The sequence below is a fragment of the Thunnus maccoyii genome, chromosome 11, assembly GCF_910596095.1.
Source record: "Thunnus maccoyii chromosome 11, fThuMac1.1, whole genome shotgun sequence".
In the NCBI taxonomy this organism is placed as follows: domain Eukaryota; kingdom Metazoa; phylum Chordata; class Actinopteri; order Scombriformes; family Scombridae; genus Thunnus; species Thunnus maccoyii.
The window spans coordinates 31,997,258-32,023,782 of record NC_056543.1 but is presented as its reverse complement, the minus strand read 5'-3'; the positions used below and the strand labels follow the sequence as shown (position 1 = coordinate 32,023,782).

Genomic DNA, 26,525 nt, shown 5'->3' with positions numbered 1-26,525 from the left:
GGAATAAGGAGAAGAAAATCATTTTATTCCATCAGGATGAAACTTTGCCAGTTTCATCCTATTTGCTTAATATAGACGCAAATACAAGACTTTTTTCTAATATGACTTGATTAATTATATCATTAAATTATGCAAATTAGGCAATATCTCATTAAATGTGCAACTTGAGAAATATAATGGGGTGAACACGTTGTCTTTATTGTCAGCAAACTTCATTTTTTACAATTGAAATGCTAACAAGCCTGAACAGGATGTGTCTACACAAAACCGTTGGTCTCGTTGGGCATAACAGATTAAAACAAAAATGTATTGACTGCAGCATCTTAACACATTGCATAATTAATTATTTCAACAGTGAGCACACACATTCATTCTTTATTTTCTCCCAATAGCTGGTTGTGGTTGGCATACTTGAGGACAGCTTGCGCCACTGCGGGCTATGTGTGCACCCGTCCCGAACCAGAGAGGGAAGGGGGGCTGAACAATGCAGGTTACCTAGGCTACCAGCTGCATGTTTGAGTTTGGAATGCCTATGAGAGAGCACAACAGCCAATGACACAGCGCAGCAATCAGCAAATCGCTGTATATTTGTAGCCTACGCAGAGAGTGCAACTATCACACAGTTAAGTGTATCAAGCTTGGCCCAGCACTCCAGATGTATAAAAATGGTATCATAGGTGAATTTTGAGATGACGGAGTGCACAAGGCTCAAACTAAGAGATTCCGGTAGTCTAAATTCAAGCATTTTTAAGAACCTCTTTATTGCACAGTAAATCCAAGCACTTTCGAGTTCTTGATTTTTATTTTTTTAATTCAGGCACTTTCAAGTACATTCTAGGCCTGTGGCAACCCTGTAAGGCTGATGATGAGTTAAAAATGTAAAGTTTGTCCTGATGGTGGCGCTAGAGGAAAGATCATTACAATCCAAAGGGTTCATCCTCTGGAGAGCAGGAATGTGAGCAGGATATTTGATGACAGTGTTACAATTTTGATATCTCTTGTGTAGAAACTGAAATCTGTGTCACCAAAATTCATCCTATAAGAGACTGTAAACATTAAGTTCTGTTTTTAAATTAACACTGGGACAGGATGACACATCATGTGATTAACCCTACACTGGCTTCCCTTTGAATGTTACCTCTACAGCTGATAAAGTTCTGGATCAAACTGTAGCCTCCCAACAGAACTTTCAACAATTCCTGAGCTCCAGACAGACAAAATAATGGAGAACAACTTTTATCACATTTGCAAACACTGCCAGAAGGATCATATAAACTTCAAACAGATGCTGGCACTGCAGTCAGAGCTTTCTTCATCCGATCACTGAAGGAGGACATGGAAATGTGGCATTTTATTGAATACAAATACGTCAGGGCAGCAACTTTATTACAACCATAATTTTTAATTGTGCCAAACAGTAACAGATCCATGAGTCTGAAGGTTTACAGTGGTTTATAATGTTATGAGGAAGGATTTTATTCATCTGGAAAGTTATCACAGTGGCAATCATTATCTTTTGTCACGGCGATAGCAGTGACAGTAGAATTACACCATTCACGTTCCAAAGTAATCACCAGAAATGTGCCCTTGCACGTACTTGATTGACCAACGCAATGCCTTGCCAGATGATCTTGCGTTCTAACAGAAATTTACCCAGGTTCAACTTTTGCTTTGGAACCCTTGCTGCATGAATGGAGTGGTCCCATTCAAATGAATGAGGGGGCTGCATTTTTTCTATAACAGTGAGAGTGTGAGATTCTGTTTTTTTCTACTATCTGTTACCATATTTTGTTGTGGTTCACTTTAATAATTAGGGAGGGTGTGTTAAGTATATGGATATGCTTTCATGCACTCAGTAATGTCACTACAAATATTATGAGACAATGTATTTAAGAAGCAAAACTGGAAACTCAATAACTCAATAATAAACGTGACAGGAAAGAAAAACATTTTAATTCTCTAGAGAAAATAGAGTCTTCAGTTTTACTTTAAAAGAGGGGTCCATCATTTTTGGGGGGGGTTTTTTGAGGTAATTATATAATTCTTTAGCCTCCCAGTTATGTTCCATATGTATTCAAATCCAAAAATTCCAATTTTGTTCAAAATACATATGTTTTAATGTCAAAATGCCATTTCCCAAGCCCTTCTAAAAACTTTTTCCCATGTGACCTGCAAGTTGACACTGCTACATAAACATATAACCCGTTGCCCACCTAGCCAGTAGCCGCTGTTGTTGCTGCTCTGCTAAACATGCTAACAGACACACACACAGACGGAGCACTCACTGTTGCTTCGGCCAATGCGGTCCACCTCTTTTGCTCTCCGCATGGCCTGTTTACTTCCCTGCAACCAAAGTCTGCTCAAACATGATTGGTCAATAATACTCAGACTACAAACAGACAACAAACAGAAACCAGAACGCTTCGGGTACCAACATCTTGTCCTGTTGCCTACAGATTTCTGCAGTCATAAGCAGATATTTGTTTATAGAGATTAGGGTAATCCTGTAAAAAGTGCAAAAGACTTCACACATCTTAAGTCACTACAGCCCAATATTATTTTACTGCAAGAGACACATGTGAAGCACAATGTTCAGTCAGTGCTTCACACTAATTAGCTGGGTCAGGAATACCATGCTGATTTTAGAGATAAGGCTAGGGGAGTGGCAATGTTACTCAGGAGAAACATCCCTTTTATCCAGAACACAGCGAGGATCCTGAGGGTAGATATTTAATTGTGGCAGGCCATCTAAATCTACGCCAGTGACTCTGGTGAACATTTACGGCCCTAACTTAGACTGCCAGGAGTTCTTCCAGAAAGTTCAACTCAATCCCAAATTTAGATCACACTGTTATTATTGCTGGGGACATGAACTGCATTCTTGACACTAACTTAAAAAAGACCTAATCAACCTCACTGTTACAGTCAAAATCTGGACAGTTTTTAAATACTATAAACATTGTGGAGACTACTATCTCCCGGCAAGAGAGTATTCTTTTTTCTCCCCTGTACACAAGTAATCAACTATTTCTTTCTTGACTCCAAACTCATCTCAGCAGTGATGGATGCCACCTATTCATCCCATTCCGATTTCAGATCATAGTCCAGTCTCATTTGACTTGCAGTTTGTTAATTTAGATAATAAAGGACAAAAGAATTGGCATTTTGACCCAACATTACTGAAAGATGAGGTTTCCTATAAGCAGATGGAGGAACATATTTCATTCTTTCTCAAATCAAATGATAGGGGTGATGTAAATGATTCAATTTTGTGGGAAAGCCTGAAGGCAGTTATGAGAGGGCTCATAATATCCTACACATCAGCTCAGCACAAATATCAGGAAGAAGCCCTCAAAGATATAGAGGCTACACCAATTAGAAAAAACATATGAGTCCTCCCCAACGATGGAACTGTTAGGTAAAATCACAAAATTAAAGTATGACTATAATTCTTTACTTACCGAAGCAAGTATGCTCTCAATTGATTAGCTACAAACAAAAAATATTTGAAGTAGGTGATAAACCACAATCTACTTGCTAGATTACTGAGACAGTCACAGACCTCACAAGCCATACTTGCAGGTAAGAACAAAAATGTAAAGTTAGTTACTGACCCACTGGAAATAAATAAATGTTTTGAAGAATTTTATTGTGAATTTTAGTTTTGTCAGCCATACTACAACTGACTGAAAGTAAACTGACTAAATTGGATAAAGAAGCAGTAGCAGATTTAGAAGCAATTTTTACATTAGATATGGTCAAGGCAGCAATTCAGCAGTTTCCAAATAACAAGATGCCCAGGCCACATGGACTCGGAGTGGACTTTTATAAAGAAAATGGCCCCTCATCATTTGTATTTTAAATCATACCAGAGAGGTGGGCTCTTTACCAAGTTCATTATATCATGGCAAAATTTCTCTGATACTGAAAAAAGACTATATTTTAACTCTAGTCTCCTCATATAGACCTCACTCTCCTTCCAGTTAAAACTTTTTTTTCAGATTTTGACCAAATTTGGGATATTGTGTAAAGAGCCCACAGATTCTGTGGTTATACACCAACATATATCACATCCCTTTCAATTATAAAGAGGTATGCCTGTGATGATTGTATTTCACCATTTATCTTTGCTTTAGCGCTAGAACCCCTGGCTTCAAGGATACTTTTAAGTCCTGACATACACCCAATAAAACATTGGGATACTTCACATAAGATCTCAGCCTACACCAATGAGGTAATTTTATTAATTTCAGATCCTAAAGCTTCTACTGTCCCCCTGCTGATCTAATAAACAAATCTGTCTCATTCTCAGTGTATAGGATAAATTGGGTAAAGAGTGAACTAATGCCTTTATCAAAACTGGTAGACATGGCATTCCTGAAGACCACCCCATTCAAGATTGTCTTAGATAGATTCACAAGTTTGGGAATTATAGTTACAAGAAAACGGGGTCAGCTATTAGAGCATAACTGGGATAAGAAAATGAAACAATTGGAGAAAAACATAGATTTTTGGAATACCTTGCCTATCTCAATGGTGAGACACATCAATCCCATAAAAATGGTAGCATTACCTAGGGTTTATACATTTTTCAGTCATTTCCAATGAGCATCCTTCTATCTTACTTCAAGAAGCTAGACTGTTGTTTCATCTTTCATTTGGTCTGGTAAAGTACCTAGAATTTCTAGGAGGCATTTAAGTAAAGGTAGGAGTGAAGGGAGATTTGGTCTTCCCCAGTTTAAATTGTACAATCTGGCTGTCCATTTAAACATTTTGTTTTTCTGGCGTGGTTGCCCTCCTGGCAGTAACATGGAAGAAATGACTGCATGGCTACAGATTGAGCACCTTTCTCCCAGCACTCCTTAACAGTCCAGCAAAGACTAAAAAAGCCATATATTTGAATAACCCCATAATCAAAAACTCCTTAAAAGTTTGGTCTCAGGTGTTATCAATATTGAAAGCCCCTAAAATATACTTGGACATTCCTATATGCTCCAATCTTCATAACACTGAAGGAGAAGGGTATCAACTCTTTAGGAGATTTCTATATTAATGATCACCTCGCCTCTTTTGAGCAACTGCAGCAGACATTTCAGCTCCCAACTTCACATTTCTTTCATTTTCTACAATTGCAGCACTTTTTAAAGGCTCATGTCCCACTGTATGAACAAAAATCTCACCATGCTGCTTTAGAAAGTCTCTTAACTATTGAACCACATACTAAAGGCGCTGTGTCTCATTTTTACAATATTCAACAAAATTGAAAACCTGTACTGTAAATATTCAGTACTCTAGGCACACTTTGATACAATTCAAAGTCGTGCATATATTGCACTTCTCTCCCACTAGATTACAAAAAATACTCAAAGATGCTTCACCCCTCTGTGTGAAATGTTCAAAAGATCAAGGAATTCTGTCTCACCAATTTTTATAATGTCATAGGCTGCAAACCTAAAATGGGGTCATTTATTTGATTTTTTTTGCCAAGGCTTTTAATAAGGAGTTTCCCCCTGCCCCTCTAACCGCACTGTTTAGGGTGGTTGAGCCAGGTAGAATGAAGGATAGGTACAAATCTCAGGCCATCTCTCTATCCACACTGCCAGCCAGAAAACTGCTGCTACAATTCTGGAAATCTCGGAGGTTCCCAACGTTTGATATGTGACTGAAGGAATTAGGAAATGTATAACAACCTGTCATTAGTCTGATTGAAAAATGAAAGTGAAGGGTTAATGGTCTAACAGATTATCTGTCATATGTCAATACCTTATAACTTATGTGATAAATTATGTGTAACATTTCCTCTTTTGTGTTACTACCAATGTTTTTTTCCTTTTCTTTTGTTGTTGTTGTTTTTCCTGTGCATTTGTTATGTGTTCTCTTGTATTTCTATACCCCTGTTCAAAATCAAAAAAAGAAAACAAATCCTACTACTGTGTAGACTCTGGAACAGCTGGCCAAACAGAACAGAGTGGGCTCATCTGGAGTGGGGGCCTTAAAGAGACAGTTGCTAAAACAGCCTGTTTCAGACAGAGGCTGAACCCAGGGGTTGTATAAAGGGCCAGTATAAGATAAATAAGCAGTTTTTTGAATTGTTAATCATACAAACATATTCCAGTAGAGCCCCAGATTAAAACTATAGACCTGAAAATGTGCATAATATGTCCCCTTTGAGGAGTTATTCCAATTCACCCTGAGAGAAACATGAATGTGTATAAATATTACAGTGGGAATTATTTTGAAACACTTTCTGGAGTTTTTAAGCAATACCGGTCAATATTTTGCACACACCCTCCCATTCCCTTGAATTAGAAATTGTGTCCAAACTTTTGACTAGTACTGTACATGTTCAACATGGACCATATCAATTGCATGACAGTGATATTTTTAATGATAATTTTTACAACTCTTTTCAAATGGCTTATTCCAGTTTAATTCTTCAACAAGGTTTTTAAAGTGCTCTAAGGCCTATTCTTCAGTTCCAAGTTACCGCTGTCATTATTCCCATTACTGTTATTAATCCAATGTTGAGGGAAGTGTGACTCTTACTCTGGACAAATGTAATACCAACAACAGTGTTTTATCCTATGATGCCATAAAGAATGTTTGCTTGCTGACAACCTCATTTACACAAGAGAGTAAGAAGCGTGAATCAGCTGAGCCTGTGCATACACCCCCCTGATAGCCTTTTACTCATTTTCATCATTGATTCATTTTCCTTGTGCAGGCACCAGTGCATGAAGCAATACTACAGTCTTTTTTCACCAGAAAAGAGCAGTCCAATTAAAATGCCATCCCAAGTTGATTAAAAAACATATTTAATTTATCTTGTTCAACTCTTTGTACCCCAACATGGAATTAAATGTGGTGTTCAAGTTTATTTTCTGTGCCTTTGATTTTGTTTCATCACCAGATAATAAGTTGCTGCTCTGTTGTTAACAAGCCTTTCTTCTGGTTTGCAGCCTTCATGTTGTTTAATGAAATTAGGTTCAAAACAGCCTCGTTCATTTGACTTTTTATGGATTCCAGCTCTGCTTGTTACATAAGAACATGAGAAGGGTCGTGGTTAGATGAAACTGTAACCAAACCAGCTCTTCTTGCTGCATTTCATTAAGTCAATTACAAGCTGCTGACATTTCAGGGATTTCACGAGAGAGCAGATCTTTTTGAAGAGCACATGAAAACCGTTCTGGAGCTTATTAGTCCAAATCATCAATTAGTCCAAACACTTTGTAGTTAATGTTCAATCGCCCCGCAGAAACACAGGAGTGTTTGTCTGTGTGCTTGTTTGCTCTCTGGTCCTTAATACTGAACTCACAATCTGCTGAAACATTTAACAGTTAATGTTCAACACTCCTCCAGAGACTGAAACAGAAACAGAAGTGGCTGTTAGAAGCAGTAAAAGTCAGCTTGTGTTTACCCTACCAGGCTGAGCCTCAGTGTGCTTTGACCTTTGACCTCAACCATCCCCCCATGTCTAACAGCCTGCAGTCTTGCAGAGGACTCTTCTCAGTACAACAGTGAACTCCTACCATGTTCGTAACAGACTTTTAGTCATGGAGTTCTGATAGTAGTTAACAAATATTTGATTTTCAAACCTTTTCTCATTTTTGTCATTTCATCTCATCAAGTGAAAAATGTATAAAATTACTATTGGTTTTAGGTCACTTGTACTGTGACAGTTAATTTACCCCAGTCATTAGTTTCTCTCAATACAATGCTTTTTTACTTAATTATAATGATTTATGGAGACGTAGGCTTTATGGGGTATTTTTAGGACTTTTTTGCTTTTTTGTTTGGACTGTTTTGCTTTTTCAAGTTTGAGCATCTAAATGCACTGATAGTGCAACATATCCAACATTAAGTAGATAAGAAAAAAGGTTTGCTCCAAAGCCTGACCGGCACAGTAAGCCAGAGAGAGCCCAGTTCCCACAGAAAACAACATGCTTATGCTGATTTGAATCAACGGCTTGTGCAGCAAGCAACAGCATTGTAAACAATACAACAAACACATAAAACACATCAGCACATCACACATCAGATGTTTGTCGGAGCAAGGACATAAAACTTGAGGCAGGAGGCAGGAAAAAAACACTGACAGCCTATTACTACAACACACTACTGTTTCAACACTGCTCTCTATAAGTCAGTCCTGTCAGTTCCACTGTTTATATTAAACCATTGATATCATAATCAGCATCAGCAAATTGTCCAGTCAACAGATTAACCAGCATATCAAAGCTGAAGGTATATTCAACAGGTAACCAGAGCAACAATACTGTTGCTTCAGGCTTTGTTAGCAGTTAACTGACTGGTGAAACTAAGCTAACCATGGGTTAAACTAACTGCAAACACAGGCTCTTTGTTTGCCTGTGGTATAGGCACAATAATATATAGAAAGCTGTCATGATATAGAAAAATCCTGGCTGGCTGGCTGAATTCTAAGAGTTAGCATGGAACATGAGGTTTCCTGGGAAGAACAATGTAATTTGGTGGTGATTTACTTAGATGTTTTGAGTTTATATGCAGTTGTTAATTTCAAGAGGAGCGTCCTTGAAAGAACTGTTCCATTCAAACCCAAATATATATGCAATCTGTATTAATTATTATTGGAAACTTTATTCTCTATAAATGTTGTGTGTGTGGTTTCATATTATTAAATGTTCAGCTGACCTGAGTATTGACTTTCTTGGTTATACTAGCAATTCATTTGAATTCATTATTACTGTATAATTTGAACACTTGGCTTAATTTTCCCTGTAATTAGTACTAAATTACATTGTCTTTTCAAAGAGCCTTCCTATGAATGTACAATTACATATCAGTTCCTCTCTAGGATATTATAGGTAACTGTGAGACTTGTAAAATAAAGCGTTACTGAAATATTTAATTGGTAACAGGGAGAAGAGTTCCTGACTCAACTGAAGATGAACTGAGTTAAATGGGACTTCTGCCTTGAGAAGGAGTTCTATTTTCAGTATGTGGAGCCTATATTCCGACACAAGAGGAGATACATTAGAAATTTATTCTGCTTCCTTCCTCTTATGAAAGAAATAAATGACATCTAAAGAAACCTGTTGGTTGTTCGCGATTATGGCAGGTTTAAGTGTTTAATTTGAGGATCTGACTGCTGAGGCAGTGAGAGGATTGTGACAAGGACGTCAATGTTAAGCAATTTTCCATGTCAGGCACTTACAGAAATTGAGACATTGCCGTCAGAGCCACTAAACGTCACATGTCACTACAACAAACAGAAGAGCCCCTGAAACAGGGACACTTCTCATTTTAGGGTTTATTTTAAGTAATAGATGTGGAGTGGAGTGGAAATGCAGAAAAAGGAAGGAGAGGAGTTGGCTTACAACTACATTCTTATGTGGAAGTACACAGTTTATTCCAGCTGTGAACCGCTGTGACAAGTCAAGACATAAACATTCAAGCAAACCAGAGATCTAAACAGGAAACCAAGCCAAAGACCCTTAAACACGAGGTTCAAAAAGCAGGTGAAGACATATGTTTTTGGATAGTGATATGGCAGCAATTTAAAAGCCACGTTTCACTGCCAAAAAGGACGTTGTTCCGAGATTTCAGAATTGAAATTGGGGTCACTGAAGCTCTTGAAAACAAAGCTTTTTTAGCCTTTGTTGAGGAGAGGAAAGCCATTAGTAGAGCATACCTCTGTTATAAAGCCCACACCTGCAAAGGTAATGGATCAAAGTCTTTTAATAACTGGGGCACAGGACCAGGTGTGCCAGAAACAGGCAATAAACCCATTAGACTGAGAGAGGCCCATAAACACACTGGGTGGTTGTGAGTATGTTGGTGGATGTGTGTTTTCCTGCACTTTATGTAACCTGGTTATTTTCAGCTAACCTCAATAACCTATTTCTATTTCACATTGAAGAGGTCAGGTCTCAGATTAACCTTATTTTCTTAATCCAGTATGTTCTCCTATAACTTTAGCTAGTTGAAGCTGTAGTTGTTGCATTGCTTATTTGACAAACTAACCCCATAAACACATTGTGAGGTTTCAACCAAATCCAACACATGCTTGTCAACGCACGACAAACTTTGAATGCATTTCACTTATTGGTTATTCTACAGCAACGTTATGAATTTAAATGGTCATAACGCAGTGGTAATGAGTCTGACTCACTTTAAATATTGTCAAATTGATCCTTGTCCAAACCTCTGAAAATCCTAGGATTTATGTCCAAAAATCTTCATTGTTAAAAACAGAACCAGATGCAGATTTTTTGAATATCAAAGCAAATTTAAAGCATTTTGTGCTGTTTTGGTGGAGGTCTAAGCTCTGGGTATTTTGTTTACAGTAGAATGAAAGTCTGAGGAGCATCAGATTTCTAAGCAGCCACAGTGGTAGGACTGGTGTGATTAACAACAGTTCCTGTCAGCAATGCATTTCCTCACTCTATTTGAGACTTTGGCTACATTAAGCTGGCTAAATACTAAAATGCCGTTTTCGACCAAAAGTGACTTGCATCCACAGCAGGAGTTTAAGCTTGTTTCTGCAAATACATCTGTCCACATTAAAATGCCAAATTGGCATTTTTCTCCTACTGGGCATGTGTGGAGGATAGATGAACAAGTCAGCCACCGAAAACCTGTGAAAAAGAAATGGTATCCATTGAACAAATAACTCTGAAACTGTATATCCATGGAGCTGTTGTAGAAACTAATATGGCTCTGAAGACGCACTCAAGCCATCCAGCAGAAAGCAATTTCAGCCATAGCAGATCCCTTTCTAGGTAGACATGTGCAGGTACCTGGGAAATAAAGGAAGGAGATATGGTTAAAAATCAGTGGTCTGAAATAAGAACTTTTTCTGTATTCTTTTTGAGATTGGAGCAGTAGTGTGACAGAGCAAACACTCAGAGATAACAATGGATAATGTCAGAGTCTCTGGAAAGCCATAGGATGACAGAAATAAGAACATAGGGGGAAGAAATACTGATACGGTGAGTGGGAGGAGGTTCAGAGAACAAACAAAAACTAGGGCAACAAAAGTCTGCTCCATTTCCATCTGAAAGACGTTTCACCCAGAAAAAGGAAACCTGCTGTTTGCTGGCTGGGCAAAGAAGCTAGGAGATCCCTTCTGCTCCAGTTTACCAAACCTTTATCTGCTCACTGACTTCCAGATAACCCCTTCACTCGCCTGTACACTCCAACATCAAAGTCACCACCTCAAAGCCGAGGTAACTTATTCACTAATCTTCCATTCATGGAATCTGCACTCTCTCGAGGAGCAGTGAAGATTATATCAATGACTACTGAATTCGAGTCTGAGAGCGCTGCATAAACAAACATGTTATACATATGATAAATAATCTAAGCTAAGCTATTCACCATAATTCAAAAAATATGTGGGGCTGGTAGAAGTTCAGGCCAGACACAATACAGTGGCACACAACACCGTATTCAATCATCATCATCGATGTTCCTGCAGTCACCAGGTCAATTATACTTTTTTCAATGAAAAGGAACCCTTTGTGGAACTTTTTTTTTTGACTGCGGAAACCTGGTGCCATTTTCAGTTCCACCAAAAAGTCCCTGCCCTGAAAATGGACTTTCCCGTGGCCCATGAGCTGACATGGAGTTTTCAGGAGTGAGTGTTGCTGACTGGAAAAACATGTGAACAGCTTTCATTCAGACTGTAAGAAAATTAGAAATATATCTGAAAAGGAGCATGTGAGGCAAATATGACAGTGAGTGAGTAAGAAAAAAAAACTTTGCGTAATGTTCCAATATGGAAACCCTGTCTCCTGAAACTTAAGTTTATATATAAATAACGGCTTTGCCCGATATATTTTAGAGAAGGCATAAAGGCCTGGTCATACCAGCATGTAAAACATTTCCATGGAATCGCAGCAATCAGTGGATAACTTGCAGGACAAAATTTTCACCTTGAATTCAGCTTGGGTAACGTTGACCATTAGCAAGCAGTCTTGACAGTGCTGACCATAGAGAACAGAGAGCTGGAGTCTAAAATGGAGGACGCTATTGTAGCTTATTAGCTGTGTGTCACCATACACTTTTATTTAACCATGAGTGACTGAGCTCTTCAATAAATCTGTTGAATGTTGAATGACATGACGTACAATCCTGAGAACAAAATTCCAGCAGGGAGTAAACAGCCCCGCACAGAAAAAAACAGACAGAAGCTCAGAGAGCTATTGTGACTGAGTGCTAGCATGTTCACATCTGACTAGCATGTTAGCTGTTAGCTTGCCAGCCACAGTAGTTTAATTGTATTATATATATTGTATTTAATTTGCTGAATCCTCACACAGCTGAAAATGTCCAGAGTTTAGTTCAAGCTACTCCTTGGTTTTCTGCTTCAGTTCATCACCTGGTTGTCTTCCCTTGGCCCACCCTGCCCAGATACATATTGTTAGTCTTTAGTGGTACCAGTTTTTAGACCTCAGTTTCATTGTAGTCTGTTTGCCCAATTCATGTGTTGTCTGGACAGTTTCTATCTAGTCTGTGTACCTGACAACTGAAAGTCTGGTTTACTATGTGAACGCTGAGTCTTAGTTTTTAGTTAAGAGAAAAAACAGAGCAAGAACAAACCATAAAAATAAGTGTTGCGTCTTTCAGCTGAAGTGTGAATACAAAACTTGACCATGCATGTTTTGTTTTTTTTTCTGCAAAGATGATGGATGTCCGCTGGCAGCCTCAGTGAGCTTCTGTTTGATTATGCAGAGTCTGACAGGCCTCTTTTGTCATCCGGTAAAATGCATAATTCATCTACACTTTACTGGGCAGGAAGCAAAAAAGAATGGGTTGTCATTTCCTCAGTGTGTGTATGTGTGTGTGTGTGTGTGTGTGTGTGGTACTGGGGGTGGGGGGAGATGGGTCCTGGTGCCAAGATGAATGGTCTGGATGGGTAGCTTCGGTGGTTGGAGGAGCCTGTGTGTCCCTGAAGGCTGTGTCTCCATATAGAGGCATGTTTCTGCTCTCAGACTAAACTACAGCAGCAGCAGGACGACACATTTATCAGCCTGCTGCTGAACACATCACAGCACAGAGGGAATAAACCAACACACAACGCAGCAAAATGTGTGGAAAACCTCCTGCCTCTCATTCACTGCCTGTCTGTCTCTTTCTCACGTGTCTACAATAATACATAATTGATTAAATGCAAATGTACCACACATTAAAACTGTAATTTTCAGATGATGGGTGGACTGAGCTTCACAAATCTAGCAGTAGAGTAAAATTCTACACAGTGGAGGTGTTCACAGGTACAAACATTTGTACCTGACAAGAACCCAAGACTATAATAAATAGTTATCTGATATCAAAAAGTATAAATGCAACCTAGAAGTATTAGAGATGGAGGTGTTTTGAGATGCGCTGTTAAAGATTGAAAATGTGTAAATGCACTACATCAGTGTCTGTGTCCAAACCTGTCTCTTAGGAATTACCTTCAAACACTTCTAATTTGCTTAAATAAGCACAAGTCGACACAAGTTATTATTCTTCTGGCGTTTTTGGCAGTGACAAAACAGCCTCAGGTGTAATTACTACCTCCCTCTTGGCTGGACGACCCTGATTTGTGTTTTGATGGGAGGCTTAATTTCTGGCTGGATTATGGTCCCTGGTAAAACTTTGCTACACTTTGTTGTAGCATTTATCCAATCCCTGATCAGTTCAACCACTGTGGGTAAGAGAGCGGTGTCTGTGTGTGCCCATGATGGCAAGTAAAACTCTTGTCTCGCTGGTCGTCCCCCCATGTGAGTCATCCATGTGTTCATGCAACCCTGATTTTCATCTAGCATGGGAAAATCAATCAATAATACCATTTGTAATCTGGCTAATGTATTTAGTCATATCTCAACTGATCAGTTCAACTGGTCTGAGTCTATTTTGGTGAGATAAAGTCATCATTACAGAAGTGTACAATTTCATCAGGAACACAGTTTTATTCATTTTTTCTTTGTCAGTGATGAATATAAAGAGCACACGATCTGTAGAATAAGAAAGTGCTTGCTTCTGCGTTGTGGGGCCCACTGCACATGCACAGTAGTGTTTCTCCTGTTGACTCTGGCCATGCGCTGCCTGAGCAACTCTGCAACTAATGTCGAAATGTTATAAGTACAGACTCATTGCCCTCTGCACATAAGATTGTTTTTCTTCCATGAATATTTATCAGAAGTACACATCAGAGTAGCTCTTGCCAACATTTTATCTGTAGTCAACACTGAAAGTATACAGTGTTATATCAATAACTTTATATGAATTTCTGTGGTATATTATTTTGTAATTAGTATACAATAAATCAGTGTACTTTACTGTTTTATACTAACAAGGAAACATCTAATACTAATACAGACATCAAACTGTGGATTGAAATATCCAAATTATATTTGTGTTTTCCAAGATCTCCTGGAGCTGTCCCACCACCATACACAAATTTTATTTCAATTTTTCCTAACTTTGAGAAGCTCCTATTTACTTTGCATTGTGTGACCATCAACATTGCTCTGAAATATCAAGCTTTGTTTACTTTTTTTTACTTTTTTCTTTATGAGTATGTTGAATTTTGTCACTCAAAACCTGCTCAGAATGAATATGTAGTATGGAATTAAGATATGCACTTGTCCCAGCAGGGATAGCACAAGTGGAACCAATCATTAATGTCCCAGTAAGGTATGCCAGTGAGCCAGCATGCTGCAGTCTGGACCCTAAACACCTGCAGGCAATTGATGTTATTAGTTACACCTGGGTTTGACATTTTGATGTCTGTCATGAAAGAAAGGTCTATTAGGCTCAATACCTTCCTATTAGTCACCACAAATGTTAGTTAAAATAACTTTTGGCGACTTTTGTCCATACTTACATTCACACTGTTGGAGACAGCAGACGTCATCACTGGGTGACAGCAGCTTTATCCCCTCAAATAAAGGGGATCTGGCACTTCTGCCGTATATTACTGAGCGTAGAGTCACACATACACACATGCAGTACATACAGAGTGACGACAAGGCAGAACAACAAGAGCATGACCTATATATGCCAGGAACACCCGAACAATGCACAGCTCATCAACCCTCTGAATACACAGCGGCAGGAGCAACATGTTCTCACTCCAACTCAGCACATACAGAAGCTTGGTCAGGACCCCTTTTACCCCTTGGTACCCCTTTAGCATCATTTTTCATTGTGCAGTATCACAGCAGTCACTTTTAAAAAATAATGATGTTTTATTGTGTGACAATGCTGTGGTTAAAGTTAGACAACCATCGTTGTCATGGTAACAGTATACATCACGGGGTTAAGGTTAGGGGACGATCATAGTTATGGTGTTTAAAACTCATGGTGAGGCATTTTGGGCAAAATTGTGCATCAGGCACAACAGTTTAATCCCATGTAGTGGCTCATGATGCAGGACAACACAGCATCAGCAAAACAACTAGCATGTCAGGATTTTTTTGCCTTCTCTTGCCATGTTTGAAAACTTGAATACAGTGTGACACTGTGATGGTGACCAACAGGAGCACAGAGAGAAAGAGGAATGCTGTTGGTGCTGTCAGGTGGAACAATGAAGTCTGTTTCTGGCAGCTCACTGATCACCTTGTTTCCTTTTGAGGACTTGTTGGTCTTTTCTGTTCCCAAAAGTATCTTTTGTGCAGCAGATTAAAAATTCAGAGCTACTGTGTTCAGCTGACAAAAGTCAAATGTAGTAAAACAGCTCCTTCAACATAAACAAGGAAAGTTTCTCTGGAGGCTATATCTGTTTGGAGGCCATTGGTTTTATAGGCCACTCGTTTAGCTAACTGTGCTGTATAGATGTGGTCTTCAGAGGTTTTTCTAGCAGCTTCAGCAAACTGAGAAATGGGTCACATGAAGACAGGCTCTGCTGTTACCATACCGGTATCAAATAGAAGGACATGACAGGATTCTGGGTTTCCTGGCATCACTTTGCTTTATATTAACTTACAAGAGAAGTATGTTCATATAAGGTTTACCACATAAAACAATTTGATTTTTATTTATTAGGCGGGTAGCAGCGAATAGCAGTCTCCTGCAGCAAACTCCAAAGTCCACTATTTGCAAGTTAGGGTTAAACCATCCGCCCAACTGCCACCACTGAATTAGGAAATTTGTTAGCTTATACAGTATAGATGTCATCTGAACTGCGCCACTTCTCCATGTCATAATTACTACAGCCACTAGATGAGGTTATACAAGGTGTTATTTGAGGCTGTGTTCCCAAGAGAAACGACACAGCAGTTCGTAATGTCAGTCTGCCAAAAACGACCTATAGTTAGGTTTGATTGACAGATGCCATCTAGCGGCCGTAGTAATTATGTCCCAGAAAAGTGGCGCAGTTCAGATGATATCTATACTATATAAGTTGACAAATTTCCTCATTCAGAGGTGGCGGTTGGGTGGATGGTTTAACCCTTACTTGCAAAAAGTGGACTTTGGACTTTGCTGCAGGAGACCAACTGTGAGTCAGGAAAGCTTTTTAAAAACATTAACAATGATCGTCCCCTAACCTTAACGCTGTGGTGTTTACTGTTGCCATGATGACAAAGGTTGCCTAATCTAAGGAAGAAGTAACTTCAACCCACACAAAGTGATAATTCTTATCCCAAACCATGATCTTTCCCTAACCCTAAGTGGTTTCTGTGCCTTTACCTAACCAGACCTCAACCACAGCATTGTCACATCATAAAACATCATTATTTTCTTAACAGTAATTTGTAATGGTTTTGGAAGCACAGACAAATGATGTTGTCCTGTTGATTGCTGCCGATAGAGGCGCCATATTAGAAAATGCTCCTATGTGTCGTTCTGGAGTCACATGGTCAAACGATGTGTTTGGTCATGCTGTTGGAGGACTTGTGTTATTTAATTATTATGCCAAAAACAATCTGGTTATTTTATCTATGTGATCCTGAAGTGGCTCAAGTACACACATGTAGTTTTACAGACACACCAGGCTGGCATTCATCGTTCCCCACACACTGGAGCCCATGGGAGACAATAAAAACCCAGAAAACAGAGCAGGCTGTTCAGGTTGACAGCATTTACAGTGTCATCTTATTATCTTTTAATTTTCTGCAGCGATTGAAGCAGCACAAAGACATGCTGCTCTGTAATCAGCAGTTTGTTTTTCTTCGGTAGACAGCTCTGTTCCTGCTTTAAGTAGATAATTGGAGAGCTGAGGGAGACACCAGCAAAGACCAGAGGAGGAGGAAAGAGATAATAAGACGTGGCAGGGAGTTCAGAAATGCAGTCAGCAGCTGAAAGATGTATTCTGACATGGAAGCTGGAAGAAATATAAAACTGTCATGAGAGCTACAACATCCACACTGTGCTTGGTTTGTCCTTTGACTTGTTTCAGTCATGGTATGTACTCAGTGGCCATTATTATTGGCTGTTGGAAGGAATCACTTGACTTAAACTCAAGCTACGACTGATATTAAACTAAAAACCTCCAACAGTCAACCCAAACGTGAAGAAAGTCCATAAACCACCACCTATGTAATCTAAAGCACAAAGGTCAGTGCAGATAATTTCAAGCAGTGTGGTTCATTTCTTTTTTTCTCAGACACAGTCTATTTTGGAAATTCACCTTTTGTTTGCTGTTTCTGGTCACTAGAAATTGTGAAATTTATAATTCCTGTTAGTTACAGTAATGTAACACAAGAATCCTATCAAGCTAGTATCATTAGCTAGCTCACTAGCTAACTCTCTCCAGCTATAAGCAAAGCATGTTGAAGAAAAGTTTTTATTTTAAAGGAGAAGTACTTTATAAAATGGCAGCTAAAAAAACACACCTTCCAACAACTCCAAAGCTTGACTTCCTATGATAGAAATTTTATAAGCATTTCCTTACACTTAAATTCCTCATTACAACCAGTGATCCAGGAGTCTTTTTGAGACCAGTCCTCTCCAGAAAAAAAGAAACATTTGGCCATTTGTTCAAATTCCTTAAATGACATATGTTTATATTCTCCTTACAAGCAACGCCTTGTGGTCGTTCAAATAATGATTCTTGTCTGTCGGGAGCAAAAGCAGAAGTAGAATGACATTAATGCACAGCAGAACCTCTTAGGGAGGAGTTCAGGGTTGACGGTTGGGTCAACAAAGCATGAGATTTTGACACCGCAGATGCACCCTGTCTTCATCAAATATCAGCCCAAACATGGTCTGAACCATCAAATGTGAGGCATTTTGGGCAAAATTGTGCATCAGGCACAACAGTTTAATCCCATGTAGTGGCTCATGATGCAGGACAACACAGCATCAGCAAAACAACTAGCATGTCAGGATTTTTTTGCCTTCTCTTGCCATGTTTGAAAACTTGAATACAGTGTGACACTGTGATGGTGACCAACAGGAGCACAGAGAGAAAGAGGAATGCTGTTGGTGCTGTCAGGTGGAACAATGAAGTCTGTTTCTGGCAGCTCACTGATCACCTTGTTTCCTTTTGAGGACTTGTTGGTCTTTTCTGTTCCCAAAAGTATCTTTTGTGCAGCAGATTAAAAATTCAGAGCTACTGTGTTCAGCTGACAAAAGTCAAATGTAGTAAAACAGCTCCTTCAACATAAACAAGGAAGTTTCTCTGGAGGCTATATCTGTTTGGAGGCCATTGGTTTTATAGGCCACTCGTTTAGCTAACTGTGCTGTATAGATGTGGTCTTCAGAGGTTTTTCTAGCAGCTTCAGCAAACTGAGAAATGGGTCACATGAAGACAGGCTCTGCTGTTACCATACCGGTATCAAATAGAAGGACATGACAGGATTCTGGGTTTCCTGGCATCACTTTGCTTTATATTAACTTACAAGAGAAGTATGTTCATATAAGGTTTATCACATAAAACAATTTGATTTTTATTTATAGAAATTGCTGTTGACTTGTAGGACAAAATAATGAATATCATGTTTTGAGTGTGAGGCACACGTAAAGGTTTCTTAAATTCAGCATATATATCCATCAGGTATGTAATAACCTTTACATGTCCTAGAATTGAACTTAAGCTAAACCCTGCAAGGAGAGAGTAAACACAAACTGAGACTGAAGGTAAATGCTGTCTCAACAATGATTCATTCAAGTTGGAGCCAAGCCAGAAATTTAGCTCATTTAAAGACATAAACAACCTAAATATACGCAGAGCTGACACCACTTTATACTAACACATAGCGGGGAGGGTTTCCAAAGATACCATATATGTCAGGCTGAATTTGGGGTAAATAATGCACAAGACATCTAGAATATTTGATGGAATGGTGCAGTCATGAAAAGCATGGCTTTTGGTATTTCACATATAGCTTCAAAGAAGAGCTGCAACAAGATGATAACAATATGTATGATAATCCAAAGGCTTTTTTCTGCACTTGGATCAACTTTGGGGGGAAACCAAGGGAATAAGACATTAATTTTTGTGACAGTGTCAGAAAAACACAGATGTTAACACTGCAGACAACTGCAAAAAGGGAAATCTTTTTTTCTTAAATCACTGAGGGTGGACTGGGTTGGTTCTGCTATGCTGTTGCCATAGCAACGGGTATTCCTGAGAAGACAGGGCTGTTTCTGTTCTTTTTATGTGGGAAACCACACTCTGTTTTTCTGAGCCTATTGTCATTAAAAACCATCATGCTCAACAATCTTGTTCACAAGCTGTATTCTGAGGGCATTGAACAGTAGCAAGTTGGCTTCTTTTGTCATTTTTTTTAAAAAAAAATCCTTCACTTTGAAATAGACTTTAATTTGGAGGAGCATAAAATGGCAAACATGTTGGTGTGGAGAGCAGTTGATTCATCATGATGTCTGTGTAAGAACAGAGTATGACTGCTTCAATCATCAGCTAAAAATGACTAGATGACTAGAAAAAAAAAAGCCAAAGGGAAAAAAGTGTTTAACCTCTTAGACACCAGCCACAATGAATACTAGACGTTGGTTGGCTGGAGGGTGTGAATTATTTTCATATAACCTCACACTTCTTACATAGTGTCATCAGCATTGTTGTAAATTACTCCTCACACCTGGGAAGTTCTGGTTTCAGCTGTTACTAGGTGACATCTCCTGCTGCTGGCTGGAGTAGTAACAGTTATTTTAAGCCTGACAAAGACAGTACCAATAAAATATTAACATCAAGATATTCACATAGTTCTTACTGACTATTCTCTGCATGTAGTAAATTTCATGGCAATCAATTCAATACTTGTTGAGACATTTCTCTCAAAACCACAAATGTCAGCTTGCCCTTTATATCTACATAGATAGTGGGTCCTCTTCCACAGATCCTGCCATGTTACACCGCCATGTTTCTACAGTAACCCAGAATGGACAAACCGAACACTGGCTCTAGAGAGGGTCTCCCATTTTTTTCGTGAGTTTCACAGCCACCGTAGGTTCTCCTACACTCTTGGAAAGGGAGGGGGAGGGGGAGGGGAATTCATTTGTTTGCAGTCTGCAAACTCACTGCTAAATGCCACTAAATCCTACACATTGGTCCTTTAAGCACAGATCTTCCTCTGTCTTTTTGTTACTATTCCTCCTCTGCAGCTTAACAATGTTGTACTAAAAAGAGTGTAACTTTAGACGATGTCTACTTGACTTGACTAGTTTGGACAGCTGAAGCTTCATGTAAGCTTTAGATAACCTTTTGAATAATTTTTTGCACAAAATGGACTGTGGATTTTGTGGACACATTAGGAAGGGGTCTTCTATGGTCAGTATGAGCAGTAGGAATGATTACAGTAAGCAAAACCTTTCCCCATATGGGGACCTGGGGCTTGAAAAAATGTGAACCTATCCTTTAATGTGCTTCATATCACCCAGCATCTTCATCACATTCCAAGGTTCAATTTTATTTCTGACTCATTAAGAGGAGCATTTTGACATATTATACTAACCAGCGGTTACATCATCAGCTGCTATGTAACCTCCTGATAACTTGTTACCGTTCATTACTCACCAACATTATTTAGCCTGTAAGCACAGGAGGCATGGAGTTAATGACAGCCTCCTTTTCATGGGACTGTGACTGTGGTTTGAGATTTTACCAAATAAAATCTGTTTTATTCAGATTTACTGACTGTTTGTCTCTGGACATGATTGAAATCTAACAAAACACAAGGACAATAAGGAAACCTTGCTTGAAAAAAGATATCAAATTACTCAGATGCTGATTGATATTTCCAGGTGGTCACAGGAAGATTCTAAGTAATACTAGTCTTGTGCCGATAGCTGAATCAATTCCCCCAGCAGTTTACTATGAAAACTCTGTATGGGGAACAAAGTGTGGCCCTGTTAACTCTCTCACACTGATGTTCTTTGTATGTTTTAGCCCTTTCACTACAGTTCATCTACTGCTAATTTTCTATTTAACCATTTTGCAAAGCATGTTTTAGGTGTTTGAGTGGCTTTCCTGCCTTCTAGCTCATTTGAGTAAAGCTTGTGTTGAGTAATCCATCACACTGAACATCATGTCTGTGTTTACTGGACTCAAAGTACTGTGCAGTGACAGTGATGCAGACTGTGCAGATATCTGGACTATTGCAGCAACAAGTATTTTTATTATCAATTAAGCAGACTAGTTTCTTGATTAATTGTTTTGGTCTATAAAATGTCAGAAAAATCACAATTTCTCAGAGTGCAAGGTAACGTCAAATTGCTTGTTTTGCCTGACCAAAAGTAAATATATTCAATTTAATATTAATATTAAAAAGGGCTCAGAAAACCAGTGAATGTTTGTCACTTTTACTTAAAATTGACATTAAAAAATTAACTAATTATCAAAACAGTTGCAGATTTGTTTTTTCGTTTTTTGAGTAATTGATTAAGAATTTTGAGTAAATGGTCATTTAGTCATTTTCAACATTTCAGCAGCAGCTAAACAATGACATGAATGCAGTAAATACAGACATAAAGTTCACTGTGATGGATTACTGAGCTCAAACAAGTCTCACATCTCTGCAGAGTTGATTTTCAAAGCGAACTGAAACGAATGAGAACCACGTTGGAAAATGGTCAACAGTAATGTAGTTTAAAGGGCTTCAGAACATCAGACATCTACACTCACACACTGAAAAGACACTGCTACTAATATTTACTCATGATAACTAGTGACACAACATAAGAGCTCAGTCAACACATTACTGGCATTGCTTGCATAGCATGCATGTGAAGCACATGTCCTGCACTAGAGTTATTCATGTGAGGTTACTAATTAGTTACTAATTTAAAAAGATTAGTCGATCAGCAAAAAATTAATCAGCAAAAACTTTGATAATCAATTAATCGTTTAAGTATTTTTTAAAGAAAACGGCCAAAACTTGTTAAAGCCTCCAAAATGTGAATATTTGCTGGTTTCATTAGACATCTATGTCAAACAGGATATATTTGGGTTTAAGAATATTTTTCAGACAAAACAAGACACTCGAATATATCAACTTTTGTGAAAATATGATGTCAGAAAACAGTCAAAATGCACATTTCAATATTTAATAATTTCACTGAGATAATAACGTTACTAATTTGTAATTCATGTGCACAAACTGTAAATTTACCCCTGATACTTGCCTGGCTCTGTGCCGTTAGTGAACAGATGTGATTTTGGAAGCATAAGCAGAAACTAAACTCTTATCCAGCAGCTTTTTGGCTCAATTAGACCAAATATTGCACCTCATGCAGCAGCTGCACACTTTTTCATCCTTCCATAGTTTGTCTGAGGAGGACACTGGCCAGTTTTGTCCAAAAATAACAACATGACTGTCTAAATTCATTCAAAGTGGCGGTACACAGACAGAAATCTGACATATTGGTGGCACATTTCAAGCACTGGTTGCAGGTGTAGACACTGTTGTGAAGCAGAAAACACATCACCGCATTGCTGATCCATAAATTTCACAAAGGAACTCTGGCTTTGCTCTAAATTTTCACTTCATGTGCAGAGGAATAAAACAGAAATCTGTGCTGAGGCTTCAGACATTAAGATAACCCCTCAGTTAACTTTCTGCAAAGACTCTGAACTGTGACCTTTTACCTCTCTCTTTGATGTATCTGGGTAAAGAAACCAGTCAGGTTAACGGTTCACAGGTTCTCATCATGCCAGTCTGTTTGTATTATTCTACTTCCTGTTGCAGTGTAACCTCCACTGCACATCATTATCATGTTTACTTTGACCACATGTAAAATGAAGAACAGTCACCCAAAGTATGGCTTTTAAATCTTTTAATACTCAAAAAATACTTCAATTTTGGCTTCTTAGTACATAAACCACCTGGATCTGCTCCTCTATTAATACAGTGTAGTTCCCTACTGTTTGTTAGGAAAATGAAAAGTGCAAAGTAGTGGACACACTGTCCTCAGTCCACCACGGAGAGGAAAGGCTACTTCAATGCTCCAAAAAACAAAACAGTCTGCATGACATCCATAATCAAAGACTGATACTACAGATGTCTGTTTTCCAAATAAAAAAGAGCAGGGGGCACAAGTGAAAAGGACCCGAGCCACGTGCAAAATCAAACTTGTGTTTCCACAGAGGACGTCCTGTGAATGGAAATAAAAAATATTGGAGTCCATAAAAGTCCTCAGTGAGGACAGCACAGGAGCTGCTTCTTCAAAGTCAAACTGAGTTCAAAGTCTGTGAAAAAACAGCAGATAAAACAGGCCCGCCCGTTTCTCTCCCTCAGTGCTGTAGATCCCAAGAGTCATTTCAAGTTTATTTTCTTAATTTTACTATTTGGTTAACCTTATCTTATATTTTATATCCTGCAGCCGATGAGGCAGCCTTCTGTGTGCAAAAGCATCATTCAGCAGGGCTTCACAGCTTTAATCCAAACAGAGGATATTTTGAAAAATCACTGCAAAGTAAATGTGTTTAGGGCAACACTGGCAGAACCCGGATTCCTTACAGTAAATCTGACTGAAACACTGTCCACTGAATCAGCAGCTGTTACCGCTTCTTCTTCTGCTTCAGGGATTTCCTCCTCTTCAGTATCATTTCATACAGTTTGTCCATACCCTCGTGAAGTCCCTCACCTATTATAGCGCATGCAGGCTGGATGTGATAGGTGGTGGAGGGGGTGAGCTCGTGCAGGGCCAGCTGCTTCTCAATATCCGCCACAGGCAGAGATTTGGGCAGGTCCTGTTTGTTGGCGATGACCAGCAGCGGCGTGCCCTGGTTCTCCGCAAACTTGGTGACTTTGTGCAGTTCGGTCTTGGCCTCCTCCAGCCTGTCAACATCCACAGAGTCCACAACATAGATGATCCCATCAGTGCACCGGCTGTAGGACTTCCACAGGGGCCTCAGCTTCTCCTGGCCTCCTACGTCCCAGAAATGACAACTGATGCCCTTGGCGGTGCCGTTACTCAGTTTGATCTTTTCGGTGTTGAATCCGATTGTAGGTACAGTGTTGACAAATTCATTGAATTTGAGTCTATAAAGAACGGTGGTCTTCCCAGCAGAGTCCAAACCCAGCATGACGATGTGAAGAGACTGGAAGGCGGAGATGTTGGAGAAGCTGTTGCCCATTTTGGCGTTTTATTCGGGAGCAGCTGGGTGGTTTTTATCCACCCCGGATTCTGGAAATAAACTGCTCTGTTGCTCAGATCTTGCTCATTAATTCCTGGGTTGAGGGTATAAAATTCTCCAGGTGGAGGCTGAGGTGGTGCGCAGGCCCCGGTGCGCTCTGGATGACTGATCGGCTCTGCTGTGGCCCTCAGCAGCAGCGGGGGACGCGGTGCGCCTCGACAGGACGCAGCGCTCCGGTCATTAGTATTCTCCTCACGCACTCGCATCCATTTGGCGACGCAGAAGCTCCACAGTGGAAACACTCCTTCAGGACAGCGTGGACAATGTCAGCGCTGGAAAAGACGATGATGACAAACCCAGCCTTAAAATAAAACCCTCCTCTGTAGTGAGTCAGTCTTCTCCAAAATCAAACACTCTCCCTGGGAAAACAGATTCTTCTCTCAGGGTTCTGACAGAACCGTGAAAATAACGTGTAAAAATCCACCGATTCGTATACTGGTTCCTGTCGGGTGCTGCTGCCCCGACGATCGCTGCAGTTGCTCTGTGGTGACGCTTAGAAAACAAGACCGCAAAACAAGAGGCAGCCCTGCTACGCTCCACCCCGCCGGGACATGTGCCAATGAGGCAGCGAGTGTCTACACGAGCTGCTGTGGTGATCCGGTGTCGTGCCAAAAAGTGATTTTCTGCCAAAAAGTGATTTCAGCTCCACCTTGTGACTGAAAGGTAGTTGCTGCCTCAAAATAACTTGAATAAAATTTTAAAGACAAGACATTCTCAGCCATCAAAGCAGTGTAATTACCTCATAACCATATAGATAATAACATTTTATAAGAATATAAAACACTTTAGTTGTCATTGTAGGCGCACAACGAAATGATGTTTGCTAACTCTCAGAGACCAGCAGCAATAGAAAACAAGATAAAAACAACATAAATAAACAAGATAAATATGATAACATAGCATAATCTATCTATATATAATAAAAACAAATAAACAAATAAATAATAAATGAATTTGGATGAGGCAGATAAACAGCGGCAGTGCAGTAGGCTATAAAACAGATTTGACACAATGATTATGTTATGTGTCCACTACCTTGTTTCAGTGGACATGTGCACTGTGTGTCTCCTCACAGGTACACATACTGTTGTCTTGCATCATGTATCTTTATATTTTTCATACGTGCAACATAGGATATTTTAATAAACATAGAGTCAGAACAACACAATGGTAAAAACTATGCCAGTGTATCTAAATTAACACAGTAGTAGTGGAGTGGTAGAGATTTCACCGGCATGCTTTGCAGATACATTTTTTCTTGCTGCTTGTGCGGGGCCTCGTGGTGCAGCTCCTGTGGTACCACTGTGGGCAAATGTCACAGCCAATCTGAAATAGACAAAAGAAGTAGACATAGTAAAAACATCATCCTGCTCCACACAAAAATGACACAGGCTAGTCAAGTCATCTGCAAAAACAAGTGGATACTAATTTCTTTTAAATAAGAAATGTTTGTCAGAGTAAACGATAATATAATGATAATATAATAATGTAATCATTTGGTAAGTTTTGAAAATATGTACATGAAAAACTTGTTTCCATCCAGTCAATGATATGTGGTTCTACATATGTGTAATATTTTTAAGAAACACCTGTATTCTCAAGAAGACAGGCTGCAGGCTGCTGTATTATAGTGTTTATACCTGAACTAGGGTTATCAAGTGACACTGGAAAACCCCCAAGATGCACTTGGCAGACTGTGAATAATAATAATAATAAAAGGTGCAAGAATGGATTTATTATGGGGACAGTTATCTTACAAAAAGTGCTCGATACATATTGAACCACCCATTGCAGAAAATAAACTCTAGCATTAGTCTTTATTTGTGTGATTTAAACTAGTTAAAGTAACCCAGTGCATGTAAAAGGGGAACACCTGGACATTCTTATTAACTTCTATATGTTCTTTCATCATCTGTATTGACATATATGAAATGACCTTCTGAATCACACTCTTAGC

The 26,525-nt window shown here is 39.2% G+C and overlaps 1 protein-coding gene across 1 annotated transcript; it reads right to left on the bottom strand.

The window, feature by feature from the left end:
- Window positions 1-23,190: 23,190 nt before the first annotated feature.
- On the bottom strand, window positions 23,191-25,100 carry LOC121906992 (ADP-ribosylation factor-like protein 4C). Its single transcript, XM_042426274.1, has one exon. The coding sequence runs from the start codon at window positions 24,506-24,508 to the stop codon at window positions 23,930-23,932; it is 579 nt and encodes a 192-aa protein (XP_042282208.1). The 5' UTR covers window positions 24,509-25,100; the 3' UTR covers window positions 23,191-23,929.
- Window positions 25,101-26,525: the final 1,425 nt, after the last annotated feature.

What these genes read in the sequence shown, in the direction of transcription:
- LOC121906992 (XM_042426274.1), bottom strand. Translation starts at nt 24,508, where the DNA reads ATGGGCAACAGCTTCTCCAACATCTCCGCCTTCCAGTCTCTTCACATC.